An 18,683-nucleotide genomic window follows, 5' to 3' on the forward strand; every position below is an offset into this window, starting at 1 on the left:
CCACAAAATTTTACATTGACATCTAAAATCTACACTATAAACTAAGTAATTGTAAAAATGTTTTTGCTAGCTTACTACAAATATTGCATATTTGCATACTACAAATACTAAAAACAAACTATTTGGTTACTCTTTTAAAGATGTCTAAGAAATTCTATGAAATAGCATAGGGATATGGTGCTCACCATTACCTATTTAAAAAGTAGGTGAATATCCTCTTAATTAATAGTAACAATTTCATGTTTTTCCTTTTTCTCCTCTTTGAAATCCTATTTCCTTGCCATTTTTTCCAAAGAATTTTATCCTAATAAAATATATATATTTTTGCTTGAAAGTATCAATTACGGTCATACTTAACTTCACTAATATGTTCATAAACGGAAATTTAAAAGTTTAAAAAATTTCCCGTGACTCTAAGTCTTAATATAAGTTTTTAAAATTTTCTTCTGGACCAATTGGTCATTATAGTTATGACTGCTGCATAAATGATAAAAATTACATAAATTCAGTATACATATTGATAAGCAATTATTGGGCATAAATTCCTGGATACATTTTGGAAATGCATCTTTTAAAGAGATGGATTTGGTTTTGGCAGGCAGGAGATTGGGGTGCCTTTATGCAACCTTTATGGAACACAGTTTAGCCTCTGATACCTCCATGTTGTAAGGCTCTCTCTCTCAGCTGTGAGGCTTTCACCCTGGGGTTAAGGCACTGGGTAGGGTGCCTTCCTTCTGCTAAGCAGGGGAGGACAGCTGTAGGCAGAGAGGTGGTGTGGCCCGGGACAGCCAGGACCACAGGGCACCCAGGCCTCCTACAATAACATTTTACGAAAGAGGACACATATAAATTGGGGATCTGAACATTGAAGCCCTTATAATTGTCTGTGCTCACAGGCTCCTCACAAGTTTAAGGAACTTGGCTATGCGAAGGGACTGTGCTCTGCCCCTCACCCCTATGGTTTCAGCCTCTCCTTTAGATGGGAGTTGAACAAGTACTTTGAAATACTGAGTTGGGTACCAAATTCAGGTTGGTCTGCCCTCAGCCTTGGTTTCACCCTGACCCCACCTAAGGTTCACTGAGGACAAATCCCACTTTGCCTCACTTCGCCTCTACGCTTCCACATTCAATTCATCCCCTCAAACTTCATGTGTAAAATCCATATTATATGAAAATAAATTTTACTCCAAACATTTCACCTGGTCCTTAAATTTTTTTTCTAAGAAAAAAACCAAAGCATATGAATGTTTGTAAAAAGAACAAGGAAAGAGGAGGAAGAATGTGTGAAGGATGTGCTCAGGTGTGTCTGAAAATGGCATGAGGGAATTTAAGGAATTATTCAAACATGAGGGAGGACTTTATTCCTCATTTACTCACATGAGTGTTTTAAATGCAGAAAGTATACAGATAACAAATGCAAATCACCTCTCTCCCAAACAATTCCTATTGCCCTTAAACAAATAGTACATGTGCATGGTCAGAAAATTCAAGCTGTATGTGAAAAGAGTTATTTTCATTTTTTAAAAAACATTTTATTTATTTGAGAGAGAGAGAGAACACGAAAGAACACAAACAGTGGGGAGGGGCAGAAGGAGAGGGAGAAGCGGACTCCCCGCTGAGCAGGGAGCCCGATGTGGGGCTCGATCCCAGGACCCCAGGATCATGACCTGAGTCGAAGGCAGACACTTAACTGACTGAGCCACTCATGCGCCCCGAGATATCTTAATTTTTCCTCAAAGGCAGCTACTGTACCGGGTTTTCCAGAAGCCCTTCTAGGAAAAAAAACACACGTGTGTGCATTCACCCATTTCTCATCCCTTCCTTCCGTTCTTCAAAATTTAACTGAAACTCATCTGTATCTTGCTTTCTCTACCTACTAAAATGGCAAATACAGTCATGCATGCACATACATTCACATGCACACAACACACACCCCAGCACAAAGAGATCTTTTTAAAAAAGTAGGTTCATAGAACGTTCTCATGTGAAACCATTATCATACTATAATTGTTTAAAACTGTCTCCTACTGAGTTTAGTTGTGTCTGGGTTCTTGCTAATAGAAATGCTTTGACAACGTTATATTGGTCCACTTTGCAGTTATAACCGTTACCCTAGCAAGAGTCATTCTGGTTGGAGGGTAATCTAAATTTTGATTCAATTGCTTTCTAGAGAGGCTGAGCCAATTCACACTTCTGTCGAGTATAGAAAAGTGTCCATTTCCTCACACTGGGCAAGAACAGGTCATCAACTAGCATTTGCCAACAGAGTGAGTAAAATGTCATGTTTCACTGTTGCTTGAACTTAGGTTTAATTGTGAGAGAGGTTGAGCACCTCTTCCTACGTTATGCTTTGATTACTGGGTTGTGTCTTTTTTAATGGATTTATCAAAATGCTGCTTGAATTAAAGATACTAACCATTTTTCGTATGTTACAAATATTTCCCCAGTTTGTCCAATTTATCTTTTGAGGTTTTTTTGGTCATCTAGAAGCTTTAAATTGCCATACTTTTTATGTCTCTTACCTGTCTGAACATTGCAGGAGGGTGGTGGCGAGAGGTGCGTAAGGAATGAGGTAAAACAAAGTGTAATAATTTTCCCGAATAATTGTCTGTCATCAGACCATGTAACAAACAACCCTTCTTTTCCCCACTACCACAGAATGTTAATTTTACCATAAGCTAAAGTCTTGGTTTTATTTGGGTCCATTTACAGGCTCTCTGCTCTGTTCCACCGATCTATCTCTTTCCTAATTCAAAATGGATTTAATTACTATAACTATTGTATTATTCAGAATGCATTTTAATATCTGGCAGAACTAAAGGCCTTGTTTTTCTTCTTCTTCAGAAATCTCCTTGCTAGTCTCAAATGCTTATTTCTATATACTTGAATTGCCATCACATTTTCACAAGACTGAATCTTTTGGCCCCAGCAGAGTTTTAAAAATATTCCTCATCTAGATTATCCACATTGTTTTTATAAATTACTAAAGGTTTTCTATTTTGGCTCCTTTGGTAAACGGGAATTTTTCTTCAATAATATTTTCAAATGGCTATCATGTCTTGTGAAAGGAAACAAATAATTTTAGATAAACCTTGTAACCTACCACCTTACCAAGTTTTCTATTATGTCCAATAACGTATCTGGTGATTTTTAGATTGACAACATTTGAATCTTCAAGGAGTGACACACTTGCCTCCTGCAGGTTACTTAACCTTCTCACTTCTACCTCTGGTAGAAGTGCACTGGTCGGCAGCCCCGGCACCATAGGAAGTACCAGCGGTGGTAATGGGTTTCCTGACACTGCCGTGAGTGCTTCTGGTGGCTCGCTGCGGAGCATGACGCGTGCGCTTTAATTTAAGGTACAAACACACTGGGCCCGCACCTCGGAAACCAAAAGGTAGTCATCAAGCCTTCTTCCCTGCTGCGCCCAGCTGGTGGACCTGCACCTCTCCTTCTTCTCTGTACTCTCACCTCAAGTCTTATCCTGGGGACACCCTGCCTAATCAGGGACACATTCTGCTCCAGTGTGAGGCCTCCCACCTTGTGCACTATCCTGGAGCCCTTGTTTCTCTCAGAGGGTCAGCTTGGGGGGGGGGGTCCTCCTTGCAATTTTTTTCCTCCCAGCTCCCCAAACATCAAAGGAAATATTCCTGTACAAGGTGATTTGGAAGCCTAATGGACTGTGAGGGTCAGAATCCAGGTCCAGGGGTGCCTGGGTGGCACAGCGGTTAAGCGCCTGCCTTCGGCTCAGGGCGTGATCCCGGAGTTGTGGGATCGAGCCCCACATCAGGTTCCTCTGCTATGAGCCTGCTTCTTCCTCTCCCACTCCCCCTGCTTGTGTTCCCTCTCTCGCTGGCTGTCTCTATCTCTGTCAAATAAATAAATAAAATCTTAAAAAAAAAAAAAAATCCAGGTCCAGCTTGTCCCCTCAGATGATAACTGCCTTACTAATTTTCTCATTGGTTTAATTCCTACATATCTCTCACTAGAGAGAACTAGCTCTGGGCATGGAGGAGTCTCTGTCTTCCTGCTCGCACTCCGCTGCAAGCACAAAGTCAAAATGAAGACCTCCAGCATCGCCTCTAGTATAATGTGGAAATCCCTGGAAAGAAGTTTCTACTTTCATGGCATTTTTGCTGCTTTTGCCCACACTTTCTCATTCTTCCTCATCTCTGCAAGATATTATGCAAGATTCTATTTACTCACTTCTCCTTGCTTCATGTTTCTGTAGGAGGCAGGCTTAGAAACCGTGGGGGCTGCCCCAGGATGATTCTTGGAAATTCCAGTCTTGTTCTTACACTGAATGCTAGCTCTACTCTTTAACATTGCTCAGATATTTTTGTTTTGCTTAATTTAGTTCTTTCAATCTATTCATTGCTCATATTATTAGGATTTTGGTTTTGTTATGCCATCCTAAACTGGAGTCTTCAGTTTTTATTTAAGCTAGTAACGTCAAGGCTGAAGGAAATGCTGACAGTGAGTTCTCTAAATTACGGCCCCTAGGATTTGCTAAAGACATACACTGATTTTCAGGACAGTTGCCCTTACCTGCCGCTTGAGTGCCTCCAAAGACTCAAACTCCAATCTGGCCAGTTTCATCTGGATATGCCGTGGTTTATCAGGTATGGCAAATGCAAGTATAAACTTGAAAGCCAGGAGTGCATGCTGAAAACAAGAAAGAGTACATTTGATATGCCCCATTAGGCCCCATGTGCAATGAGACAAAACAGGACCTAAGCAATCTGTGATTCTTCTCGTTAGTCTTGGGTAATTTCTAATGACCGGCCTGTCATTATCAGAGATCAACCAGGCCCATCCCTTAAATTGATTTCCTATGTTATTTTCAGTGTTTTACAGAAAAATGAAATCTACTCTGAAAAGTCTTTCACGAGATGTTTTTGTTTTCCACCTGTGTCTACTTTTGCAGTGTATCTTAGCATACAACACTGGCAGACTCACTCTATTCTTTGCCCAATAACATCTTCCCTGTGCTACGCTTCAGGTTGAGTTATGTGAAACATACAGTGTCTTCAACACCAAGTGCCGTGAATCCTCTGCACCCCCACAAGTGTCTGGTGCAGTTTCTTTCATGAAATGATAATCAATAAATATTGATGAATTGATTGGTTGTAATGTGCTTCCTTACGCTACTGACCCCACATACTGTAGGGCAGGTACACAGAAATGTAGAGTGTATCCATTATAACATGGGAAGTTTAGAACACTTCTGCACCAAAATTATACAGAGTTTTTCTATACCATAATGATATGAGGTTTATAATTAAGCTTTTTTTTCTCTGCAGAACAGATTAAGCCAAGAGGATTGTTTCCACTGGTAAGCCTGCTTTTCAGATGCATGGCCTCAACCTACTGATGCTTCTGCAATTCGAGTATCATCTTGTGATCCAGGATCAACACCCATGGAAGTCTGAACAATGAGAAGAATAAAGTTGCCTCTTTGATGACAGCATGAATTACTAAATATTAAAACCTGTGAAATTATTCTTAAAGGTAAGAAATGATTAAAAGGCATTTTGAAAATCAGCAAAGGAAATGGAAGAGCCTCTAAGAAATGTTGCATTGAATTATTGACAGAAAAAGAGGACAGCTTAAAAAAATTAAATGAACCCCTTACTGTGATATTTTCAAAAGGAGGATGAAGGATGAATACCATGTGGATACCTACTGGGAGAGGCATGAAATAATGAAGGAAATCAGCATCATGCCAGAATAAGTGATAATCCAATACAAAGATCTGGAAATGGGCAGAGCCCCAGGACAGGCCAGGAGCTCCTGGTACTAACAAGAGATGTGGAGTGGGCCAGGGCCAGGCAGTCTTCACCGAAGTGTGACTGCTGGGACCAAAAAGGATACCTGCAGGGTACTGATTAAGTATCTACAGTGTGAAAAGTAGTAGATAACACAGCACTGATCAGGTGACATCATTTGTTGTAAGTCTGAACTAATTGAATTAAATTAACAGGAACCTGGATAAAATCTACAAAGAACAAATAAATAATTAAAAAAAGGTATACTGTGTCATTATTTTATTCCATTGGAGTACTGACACATAATTTTATATAAGACTTAACCTCTTCAATAGAAATACTAGACAAGAAATAAACAAATGAGCAGATGAAAAGAAATCTTCCACGTTTTCCAGAAATGGGGTGTCCTCAAACTGCCAGAACACCACCATGAGCCAGTCACTGGCCTCTTTCCATCTCGCCTAAAAAATCTGTAACCATTTTCTCTTCTTTGGAGTCTTGGAGGGAACCGGTGAGAAAAAAGACCCTGCCAAGGTCTTCCCTTGGAAACAAGGTGTCTGTAAGAGGTGTCAACTCTCCTTTGGGAACCAGGACCAGTTACTGGGCAACCAAGCAAGGCTGCCACAGACCTCAGTGCTCATAGATGCCGCACAAAATGTTCATAACACTCATGAATGAATTGGAATTTATTAGATAATATCTGTTAATAGTGGAAGTCATTTTAACATGGTTAAAACACTTACATAGCAGTAAGTTTTTATGAGTAGTTCTGTAGTTTGTTTTCCTAAAATTATTTTATACTAAATGTTTTTAAAGGCCCAAATGTAGAGAGATCAATTCTTTGAACTATATTTGCAAAATAGTTCCTAATAGACCTTATTTTAAGCTTTTAACTTCCCACTGAACACCTCCAGGGTTACGCTCCTTGAAGAGTTCCACGCAAACCACACAGCTGAATACTCCTTAGCGGGCTACCAGCACCACGAAAGCCAGAGGGAGGTAGTGCTGTGTCCATCCTCTCACATTTATTAGAGACTAGTGTGCTACACATGGGTCATGTGTTGGAGGATTCTACAGAGAAAGAGATGATGTCCCGGCACACAGTCTAGAGGAGGAGACGAGTAATTATGGGCCATCCCCTAAGGCCATGCATGAGTGGTCCTGCCCAGTACACATGGGACAAGAGCCCACAGACTGGCAGTTATCCCAGTTTTTAGGAGTTTGGAGAGGGCTTCCTGAGGGAAGTATGTTAGCAGAGACATGCAGGATGAGGAGTTGGCTAGGAAAGGGGAGGAGTGTTCCCAGAGAGAGAATAAATACACAAAGGGATGGTGGGGTTGAGGAGAGAGGCGCCGTGGAGGCACCCAGGAATTGGATGACACAGGAGTTGAGTGAGGCGTGAGGAGGCACTGAAGGTGCCAACACAGGAATGACGGACTCAGATGTCTCCATTCGTGGCACGGAGAGTGGACAAATGTGGAGGCTGCAGAGTGCAGGCGGGTCATCAGGGTGAGCTGGTGTGCATGAGAGCAATGGCATGGAGCCTCCTGGAATGAACGGAGGGTTGACCAGCAGAGGACCAGACAGGCCTCCACAGCTCCTCCATGATGATGTGCGCAGGATGAGGAGGAGGCTGGAGGGAGAGGGTCTGCGTGGCCTACAGACTTTTAGGTGTCCTTGGGAAATCTGAGTAGAGATGCTCAGCAGGCAGTGGGGTAGAAGGGTCTCATGTTCACAACAGGGCTGGAGGCAAACATCTGGGAGTTGCTGGGGTGTGTGCATAAGTGGCACATAATGTCATAGGAAAGGGTGAGATTCGCAGGGATGCACAGTGAGGGAGATAAAATGAGATGAGACAAGAAGTTGGCACAGGATGGAATTGGAGGAATGTACCAGGTGTGATGAGCAGAGGGAGAGGTCTGAAAAGTAGCTTAAGAAGCAGCACGTGGGGGTAGGCAGAAATCAGGGAATTTCTGGGGTTACAGAAGCAAAGGGGAGAGAAAGAAACCAGTTAAGGTGGGTACTGGAAGGTCAAGTACATGGAGGCTGGGGAGAAACCTTTGGCTTTAACCTCTAAGGGGCCTTTGATGACCCTGGTGGGAGTGGTTTCAGCTGAATGGAGGTCACAGAAGCAAGACCAACATGGACGGAGAAAGGCCTGGGAAGCAAGGCTGGAGGAAGGAGGGCCATCAACAGGGTTCAGAAAGTCTGGAGGAAGGGAGAGTAAGAGATGAGGAGGTAGCTGGAGGAAGACCTAGGCTAGCAAGCTGTTTTGGTTTTAAAGGTTAAGTCTTGAATGCTAAAATGTTTTGGGAGAAGGAATTGAGAGAATGGTACAAGGTGAAGGCTCTGGGAGGAAAAGTCTAAGGCACAGACCAGGCCACTGTGCAAGGCAGGGGTTTAGCCATATGGGAGGTCTGACGTTGTCACACTGAGGAGGGAGGCCTGACCTGAGGAATCAAAGGCATTGGGGGCACTAATTTTAAAGAAGAGAAGAATTTTGAAAGAAATTTATTGTTCAGAATTGGCAATTCATACTTAAATGAGGAAGGACAGGTGACAATCCCATAGGGTTCTTATTTTTCTTTTACAGACCTAATCTTAAACCATCACTAAGTACCCTTTCCTCAAAACAGATCCTCATGATCTACAGGAAAAAAAAAGTGCCTTAAGGATCAAAAACAAAAATGCCAACTTTATTAACTAGATTAGAAGAAAATATATCAACATCTTGGCAATGGTTTTCTTTGAATGGTTTGCAATATGGGCAATCTCTTTATCTTCAGTCTCTAACAAACATGCATTACTTTTTTTTCCTTTCCCACATTTTATATTTTTTAAGTTTCTACTTTAATTCCAGTTAGTTAACATAGAGTGTAGTATTAGTTTCAAGTGTACAATATAGTGATTCATCACTTCCATACATCACCCGGTGCTCACCACAAGCGCACTCCTTAATCCCCATCACCTATTTAGCCCACCCCCACCCATCTCCCCTCTGATGACCATCAGTTTGTTCTCTATAGTTAAGAGTCTGTTTGTTGGTTTGTCTTTCTTTTCCCCCCACTTTGTTCATTTGTTTTGTTTCTTAAATTCCACATACGAGTGAGATCATATGGTATTTGTCTTCCTCTGACTGACTTATTTTGCTTAGCATAAAACTCTTTAGCCCTATGTTGTTGCAAATGGCAAGAATTTCATTATTTTTTATGGGCTGAATAATGTTCCATCATATATATACCACATCTTCTTATCTATTCATCCATCGGGCACTTGGGCTTCTTCCATATCCTGGCTACTGTAAATAATGCTGCTATAAACATAGGGGTGCATGTTGTGCATTACTTTTATAAGAGAAAAAAAAAAACCCACTTCAGTGAAAAAGAATGCAAGGGTTCCTCACAGCTGGGGAAGGTCACTGAGAAGACATGACTACTAGTGTACCTGTCAGCTGGACCCAGAGGACTGGAGGCTTCTCACTTCCTCCCCGTCCTTGGAATGTGGGAATGAGGCTTGCCTTTCCCGCTCCCAGAAGCTGCTACAAGAACATTGGCTTGAGATGGTGAGGTGGTGCTGAGAACACCTGCACGGTATAGTTGACTAAACCCAGTGAAGGCCTCTGTTTATAAAAACTTTTAAGATGTGGTGAGCAGGTGCAGGGATCCACTCTTCTTGCTGCCGCCCAAAACAAGCCTCGTATGTAAGTTCCCTTTGCTATTAAACCTGCCACCTATCCACCTGGAGGCGCCGGCCTCTTTCTTCCACCTCTCCCTGCCCTTCGCACTCAGAGGCCAGCTCAGATTTCACCCAGGAAGCTCCCGGGGGGGGGGGGGGGGTTTGTGAACCAACAATCAAAGGAATTACATATGTCAAAGCTCCTAACCCACCTCGCTATAACTGCCCATACGCCCAGGAGAGAGACCCAAACCAAACAACTTGCAGCCCAGGGAGTCTGGCTTTTAATCTGGGGTCCAAGAAGGTGGTGAAGGCCATCACTTTGTATTCATTCCTTCTGCAAATATGTAGGAGAGCACTTACACACCTAGACCACCTAGATGGTGGCCTTCTTCCACCACCCTCCCCTCCTCAAACCTTCTGTCACACTGCTCCAACCCCCCACCCCACTCCACTTTGCAACACTCCAGAAGTTAGACCAATTATAGGCTTATTTGGTTTAACATACCCCTGGGAGGGTGAAGGAGCATTGCCATTCACAGGTAACTGTCAATTAATTTAATTAGCTGGTGCTAGCAAACTCTCTGTCCTCCACCCACCCCCAATACTCTTGAGTGCTCAGAAGTAGGGGGAAATGCACAGCAGCTTCAGCAGTGGGGTACTGGCTTTGAGGAAGAGAAGTAAAGAGAAGCAGAAAGCAACTAACACTGTCTCAATGCTCAGGAAAGGATAAATTAGACATCTGGCCTCTATCGCCTTCTCTTTACTGGTTTCTTGTACCCAGGATCCAGAGTTCAAGTTGATGAATTAAGTAAGGTTTTGTGGGCTAGCCTGGAAACCTAAATAACAGTTACAGCACCATGTTTCAAAAAAATCAATTTTTAAAATGTTGTTTATATAATCCCTACAGCAAATCTGTTTCAAGGCTGGGAACTGCTGTATGCTAATTGGACTGAGAAAAAAAAATTGCAAAAGGCATTTTAGCTGTTTCTACTTGTTTTCATAAATAAATCAAACCTAAGACAAAATGTGAATCTATTCAGATTTGAAGAAAAACATATTCAAAAATGAATACTTGGGTTGGCTTTTCATAGCCTGTCTATGAAAAGAGAAGACATTTTATGGGTCCTGACTGTGATTCTTCATTGACAATCTTCTTTTAAAGTAAAATTCACAAAATTTTATCCTAAACAAAGCAAAGAAGAAAAGAAACAGTGGAGAGGAGGGTGGGGAGATGGGCAGAATTTTAAAAGTAATAAATACAAAGAAGTTAGTTCCCCATAACATGCTTCAAGTAATGATTATAGGGTGTCTTAGTTAGGAAAGAAGAAAAGGACAAGACCAGAGAAAATCAGCATTCAGAGCTAAGTGTTGTCAAGAACTACAGTACTGCCTACCCTGCCACCAGTGCCACTCACCTCCAGTCACCACAGGGGGGTCAAACTCTTGAGAGTCTTGTGGCAGGTGCACAGAGTGTGAGCAGAACTTTTTTATTTTATATAAATTAGAAACTATGACACAATCGACAGTAGCAGCTGTGTTTGTAGCAGCATGTCCCCAGCCCTGTCTCTTATGAAATATAAAATGCAAATTAGATATGAGTTCTTAGAATTCTGAAAAGCTAATTTGATCTCTACAGTGGAATGTCAGCCACGCTACCTCTTTCCATTTAGAGCCTAGCCACCACTGAATAAAAGAAACTCCAAAAAAGCATCCTCTGCTGATTACCAAATTACATGCCAAATGTCACTTAGTAAGAAATGATTAATAGATCCAAGATTGAAAAAAAATTATGGAATTAGGCTCTTAAGAAAAAAACCTCAGGAAAACAGAAATACAACATACCCAAATCTATGGGTTCCAGCAAAAACAGTTCTAAGAGGGAAGTTCATAGCAATATAGACCTGCCTCAAGAAACAAGAGAAATTCAAATTAACCATTTAACTTTAAACCCTAAAGGAACTAGAAAAAAAAAAAGAATAAATAAAGACCAAAGTTGGCAGAAGAAAGGAAATAATAAAGATCAGAGTAAATGAAATCGAGACTAAAAATAGAAATGATGAATGAAACTAAGAGCAGATTCCTTGAAACAATAAACAATATTAACACATCTTTAGCTACACTCATCAAGAAAAAAAGAGAGGGCTCAAATAAATAAAATCAGAAATGGAACAGAAGTTACTGATACCACAGAAATACTAAGGATCATAACAGACCAATAGGAACAATGACAGGCCAACAAACTGGATAGCCTAGAAGAAATGGATAAAATCCTAGAAACATAAAATCTTCCAGACTGGATCAGGAAGAAATAGAATAATTGGAACAGACTGATTATTAATAAGAAGTTGAATCAGTAATCAAATAGCTCCCAACAAATGAAAGTCCAGGATCAAATGGCTTTACTACTGAATTCTACCAAACATTCAAATAAGATTTAATACCTACCCCTCTCAAACTCTTCCAAAGCATTGAAGAATATGGAAAGCTTTCCTCATTTTCTGAGGCCAGCATTACATTGCTCCCAAAACCAGACAAGGACATCACAAAAAAAGAGAAAATTACAGGCTGGGGATAAAAATAGATGCAAACTTCCCCACCAACAAAATATTAGCAAACTGAATTCAAGATACATTAAAAAGATCATACACCATGCTCAAGTGGGATTTATTCCAGGGATGAAAGGATTATTCAACAACTGCAAATCAATCAGCATGACATTAACAAAATGAATGATAAAATCATATGATCATCTCAAGAGATGAAGTAAAAGCATTTGACAAAATTCGACATCCGTTTATGATAAAACCCTCAACAAAGTGGGTATAAAGGAAATGTACCTCAACATAATAAAAGCCCTATATGACAAACCCACAGCTGACATCATACTCAATGGTGCAAAGCTGAAAGTTTTTCCTCTAAGATCAGGAGCAAAGACAAAATGACCACTATTCCCACTTTTATTCAACACAGTACTGGAAGTCCTAGGAAGCAATTAGTCAAGAAAAAGAAATAAAAGGCATATAAATTGGAAAGGAAGAAGTAAAACTGTCACTATTTGCAGATGACATGATGTTATATATAGAAAACCCTGAAGATGCCACCAAAAAAACTGCTAGAATAAATGGATTCTGTAAATTTGAAGATAAAAAATTATACAAAAATCTGTTCCATTTCTGTACTCGAATAACAAGTTATCTGAAAGAGAAATCAAGAAACGACCACCCATTTACATCTGCATCAAAAAAGAATAAAATACCTAGGTACAAATTTGGCCAAAGAAGTGAAAGACTTGTACTAAGAAAATTATAAGACATTGATAAAATAAATTGAAGAAGACAGAAATTAATGGAAAGATATTCTGCACTCATGGACTGGAAGAATTAGTATTATTAAAATGTCCATACTACCCAAAGCAATCTACAGATTCAATGCAATGCCTATCAAATTTCCAATGACATTTTTTTTTCACAGAACTAGAATAATTCTAAAATTTTTATGGAACCACAAAAGACCTCAAACAGCCAAAACAATCCTGAGAAAGAACAAAACTGGAGGTCCCAAACTCCCTGATTTCAAACTGCAGTACAAAGTTATAGCATTCAAACAGCACAGTATTGATGTAAATGAAACAGAATTGATAGCCCAGAAATAAACACACGCATATGACAAAGGAAGCAAAAATATACAACAGGGAGAAGAACTTTCAGAAGTCTGCTCTGGTGAGAGCCATCCCTGCCTGAAAGGAGCTCAGGTGGTGAAGCAGGGTGGAATCTTAGGTGGGACAGTGTGGTTTCAGAATCGGCAGGGTCACAGAAAGACCGGGGCCGCCTGAGTGTAGCAGAGCTCCCAAGTATCAGGAGCGGGGAAGCCGGCTGCAAACAGCAAGGCCAGGAGTGGGCTCTCAGGTCTGGGTTGCCATAAACTGTGAACCTCAGCACAGTCTGGCGACAGTCTCTCAGCAGGGGCCCACTGAGAGGCAGAACTGCAGCAAGAGCCCCCCTTCCTCCCTGGGGAGGAGCGGCACGGGAACGCGCCACAGGAGTCTACAGGGTTTGGAAACTCAAAACAGGGTTGTGTGCCTGAGACAGAAACGCTTGGTCACAGACTGGGTGAGCACAGAGTGCGTACAGAGACTGGGGAGACAGGAGTGATTGACTGCCTTTCCCTGAGGGTGCGCTGAGGAGCAGCTGAGCTTCCGGCTACGGCTCCGGGGCCAGAGATTGAGAGGCCACCATTTTCATTCTCATCCTCTAAAGCTGTACAGAAAGTCTTCAGGGAACAAAAGCCACAAAGAGCAAACTAGAGCAGATTACTTAGCCTGGCCCCTGGCAAAGGCGGTGCATTTCCATTTGGGGCAAAGACACTTGAGAATCAAAGCAACAGGCCCTTCCCAGAAGATCAGCAAGAACATCCAGCCAGACCAAGTTTACCGATGGATGAGAACTGCAAAACTCCAGCACTAGGGGAATACAGCACGTAGAATTCATGGCTTTTTCTCCACAATTCTTTAGTCTTTCATTTTTAATTCTTTTCCTCTTTCCTTCTTAGCCAATTTCTTATTTTATCAACTTTTTAAAATCTTTAATTTTCATTTTTACAGTTAAATTCTATCCTTTCATTGTATTTATCTCTGTATACATATGTTTTTCTTTCTTTAAAATTTTGGGATGCAGTTTCTTCTAACAAACAAACAGAACAAAATACACCCAGAATCTAGTGGTTCTGTTCTTTTCACATGTCTGATCATATTTTCTCTCTCTTTTTTTTTCTCCTTTTTTTTTGGTTAAAGTCTTTTTAAATCTTCATCTTTACAGTTACATTCTATCCTTTCAATGTATTTAATTTTATTTTTATATACCTATAAATTTTTCTTTCCTTACAATTTTGAGATGTAGTTTCTTCTAACAAACCGACCAAAATACACTCAGAAAATAGTGTATTTCTCTGTTCTATTCCCCTGTTTATATTCCTTCTTTTTTTTTTACTTTTAATTTTCATTTTTACAGTTACAGTCTATCCTTTCATTGTATTTAATTTTATTTTTGTATATATGTAAGTTTTTCTTTTTTACAATTTTGGGATCTAATTTTCTAACAAACATACCAAAATACATGCAGGATCCAGTGTATTGTTTCGTTCTGTTCACCTGTCTGATTTTTTTTTAAATTTTTTTTTCCGGTTTTGGGTCTCTTCTGATTTGTTCAGTGTATATTTCTCTGGGGTCATTGTTGCCATTTTAGTATTCTGTTCACTCATTCATCTATTCTTCTCTGGACAGAATGACAAGATGGAAAAACTCACCCAAAAAAGAGAACAACAGGCAGTACTGACTGCCAGGGACCTAATCAGTATGGACATAAGTAAGATGTCAGAACTAGAGTTCAGAATAATGATTATAAAGATACTAGCTGGGCTTGAAAAAAGCATAGAAGACACTAGAGAGTCTCTTTCTGGAGAAATAAAATAAAATCTAATCAAATCAAAATCAAAGAGGCTATTAGAGATGTAATAAAAAATGGAGGCTCTAACTGCTAGGATAAATGAGGCAGAAAAGAGAATTAGTGATACAGAAGACAAAATGATGGAGAATAAAGAAGCTGAAAAAAAGAGAGATAAACAATTACTGGATCATGAGAGGGAGAATTCAAGAGATAAGTGATACCACAAAGGAAAACAATATTAGAATAATTGGGATCCCAGAAGAAGAGGAAAGGGGGGGGCAGAAGGTATATCTGAGCAAATTATAGCTGAGAACTTCCCTAATCTGGGGAAGGAAACCGGCATTCAAGTCCAGGAGACAAAGAGAACCCCCCTCAAAATCAATAAAAACAGGTCAACACCCGGACATTTAATAATGAAGCTCGTCAAATCTCAAAGACAAAGAGAAAATCCTGAAAGCAGCTCGAGACAAGAGGTCTGTAACCTACAAGGGTAGAAACATTAGCCTGGCATCAGATCCATCCACAGAGACCTGGCAGGCCAGAAAGGACTGGCATGACATATTCAGGGTGCTAAATGAGAAAAATAAGAAGCCGAGAATACTTTATCCAGCTAGGATGTCATTCCAAATAGAAGGAGAGATAAAAAGCTTCCAGGAAAAAAACTAAATGAATTTATGACCACTAAACCAGCCCTGCAAAAAATACTCAATGGGATCCTTTAAGCAAAGAGAGAGCCCAGAAATAATAAAGACCAGAAAGGAACAGAGACAATATATAGAAACAGTGGCTTTACAGGTAATACAATGGCACTAAATTCATATCTTTCAATAGTTCCTCGGAGTGTAAATGGGCTAAATACCCCCATCAAAAGACACAGGGTATCAGACTGGATAAAAAAGCAAGACCCATCAATATGCTGTCTGCAAGAGACTCATTTTAGACCCAAAGACACCTCCAGATTTAAAGTGAGGGAGTGAAAAACCATTTACCATGCTAATGGACATCAAAAGAAAGCTGTGGTAGCAATTCTTATATCAGACAAACTAGATTTAAGACCAAAGACTGTAGTAAGAGATGAGGAAGGATACTATATCATAACTAAAGGGTCTCTCCAATAAGAGGATCTAACAACTGTAAATTTTTATGTCCCTAACATGAGAGCAGCCAATTATGTAAACCAATTAATAACAAAACTAAAGAAACATATTGATAGTAATACATTAATAGTAGGGGACTTTAACACTCCACTCACTGCAATGGACAGATCATCTAAGCAGAAGATCAACAAGGAAACAAGGGCTTTGAATGACACACTGGACCAGATGGATTTCACAAATATATTCAGAGCATTCCTTCCTATAGCAACAGAATACACATTCTTCTCAAGTGCACATGGAACATTCTCCAGCATAGATCATATACTGGGCCACAAATCAGGTCTTAACTGGTACCAAAAGATTGGGATTATTTCCTGCATATTTTCAGACCACAGTGCTATGAAACTGGAACTCAATCACAAGAGGAAATTTGGGAAGAACTCAAATACCTGAAAGTTAAAGAGCGTCCTACTAAGGAATGAACGGGTCAACCAGGAAATTAAAAAAGAATTTAAAAAATTCATGGAAAAAAATGAACATGAAAACACAACTGTTCAAAACCTTTGGGATGCAGCAAAGGCAGTCCTAAGAGGGAAGTACACAGCAATACAAGCTTTTTTCAAGAAACAAGAAAAGTCTCAAACACAGAACCTAAACTTACACCTAAAGAAGCTGGAGAAAGAAAGCCTAAACCAAGCAGGAGATAAGAATTAATAAAGATTAGAGCAGAAATAAATGAAATAGAAATTAAAAAAAAAAAAAAACCAGAACAGATCAATGAAACTAAGAGCTGTTTCTTTGAAAGAATTAATAAGATCAATAAACCTCTAGCCAGACTTATCAAAAAGAAAAGAGATAGGACCCAAATTAGTAAAATCATGAAGAAGAGAGATCACAATCAACACCAAAGAAATATAAACAATTATAAGAATATATTATGAGCAACTATAAGCCAGCAAATTAGGCAATCTGGAAGAAATGGATGCATTCCTAGAAACATATAAACTACCAAAACTGAAGTAAGAAATAGAAAACCTGAGCAGACCCATAACCAGCAAGGAAATTGAAACACTAACCAAAAATCTCCCAACAAGTAAGAGTCCAGGGCCAGACGGCTTCCCAGGGGGAACTCTACCAAACATTTAAAGAAGAATTAATACCTATTCTTCTGAAGCTGTTTCAAAAAATAGAAATGGAAGGAAAATTTCCAATCTCTTTCTATGAGGCCAGTATTACCTGGATCCCAAAACCACACAAAGACCCCACCAAAAAGGAGAATTACAGACTAATATCTGTGATGAACATGGATGCCAACATTCTCACCAAGATACTAGCCAATAGGATCCAACAGTCCATTAAAAGGATTATTCACCACAACCAAGTGGGATTTATTCCCGGGCTGCAAGGATGGTTCAACATCCTCAAATCAATCAATGTGATATACTACAGTGTGATACAGTACATTAATGTGATACCCATACATTAATAAAAGAAAGGACAAGAACCATATGATCTTCTCAAAAGATGCAGAAAAAGCATTTGACAAAATACAGCATCCTTTCTTGATTAAAACTCTTCACAGCGTAGGGACAGAGGGAACATAATTCAGTATCATAAAAGCCATCTATGAAAAGCCCACAGTGAATATATTCTCAATGGGTAAAAACCGAGAGCCTCTCCCGTAAGGTCAGGAACACGACAGGGATGTCCACTATCACCACTGTTTTCAACATAGTACCAGAAGCAAAAAGAAATAAAAGGCATCTGAATTAGCAAAGGACTCAAACTTTCACTCTTCACAGATGACATGATACTTTATGTGGAAAACCCAAAAGACTCCATCCCAAAATTGCTAGAACTCATACAGGAATTCAGCAAAGTGGGAGCATATAAGATCATAGCACAGAAATCAGTTAAATTTCTATACACTAAGAATAAGACAGTAGAAAGAGAAATCAAGGAGTCAATCCCATTTGCAATTGTACCAAAAACCGTAAGATACCTAGGAATAAACCTAACCAAAGACGCAATGGATCTGTACTCAGAAAACTATAGAACCTTCATGAAAGAAATTGAGGAAGACACAAAGAAATGGAAAAACATTCCATGCTCATGGACTGAAAGAACAAATGTTAAAATGTTTATGCTACCTAAAGCAATATACTCATTAGATGAAATCCCTATCAAAATACCATTAACTTTTTTCACAGAGATGGAACAAATAATCCTAAAATTTGTATGGAACCAGAAAAGACCCCAAATAGTCAAAGGAATGTTGAAAAAGAAAACCAAAACCGGGGGCTTCACAATGCCGGATTTCAAGCTTTATTACAAAGATGTATCATCAAGACAATATGGTCCTGGCACAAAAAAAGACATGTAGATCAATGGAACAGAACAGAGAACCCAGAATGGACCCTCAACTCTACGGTCAATGGATCTTTGACAAAGCATGAAAGAATACCCAATGGAAAAAAGATGGTCTCTTCAACATGCTGAAGAATGAAACTGGACCATTTCCTTGACACCATACACAAAAATAGACCCAAAATAGATGAAAGACCTAAATGGGAAACAGGACTCCATCAAAATCCTAGAGGAGAACACAGGCAAGCAACCTCTGTGACATCAGCCACTGCAACTTCTTGCTAGACATGTCTCTAAAGGCAAGGTAAACAAAGGCAAAAATGAGCTATTGG

The 18,683-nt window shown here is 39.9% G+C and overlaps 1 protein-coding gene across 3 annotated transcripts in view; it reads right to left on the minus strand.

Annotated features, from left to right (window-relative positions):
- Positions 1–18,683, minus strand: part of ANO10 (anoctamin 10) — a 226,192-nt gene that overhangs the window by 54,275 nt on the left and 153,234 nt on the right. The window contains exon 12 of one of the 3 annotated variants that reach the window (XM_026496645.4): positions 4,549–4,665. The exons of 1 other annotated variant lie outside the window; for it this stretch is intronic. In XM_026496645.4, the coding sequence (XP_026352430.1) occupies positions 4,549–4,665 (117 nt within the window). Of the gene's footprint in view, positions 1–4,336; positions 4,666–18,683 lie in introns of those variants that run through there. One more of the 3 variants, XM_048216255.2, reaches the window with a different exon arrangement.

The sequence above is a fragment of the Ursus arctos genome, unplaced genomic scaffold (assembly GCF_023065955.2).
Source record: "Ursus arctos isolate Adak ecotype North America unplaced genomic scaffold, UrsArc2.0 scaffold_20, whole genome shotgun sequence".
NCBI lineage: Eukaryota > Metazoa > Chordata > Mammalia > Carnivora > Ursidae > Ursus > Ursus arctos.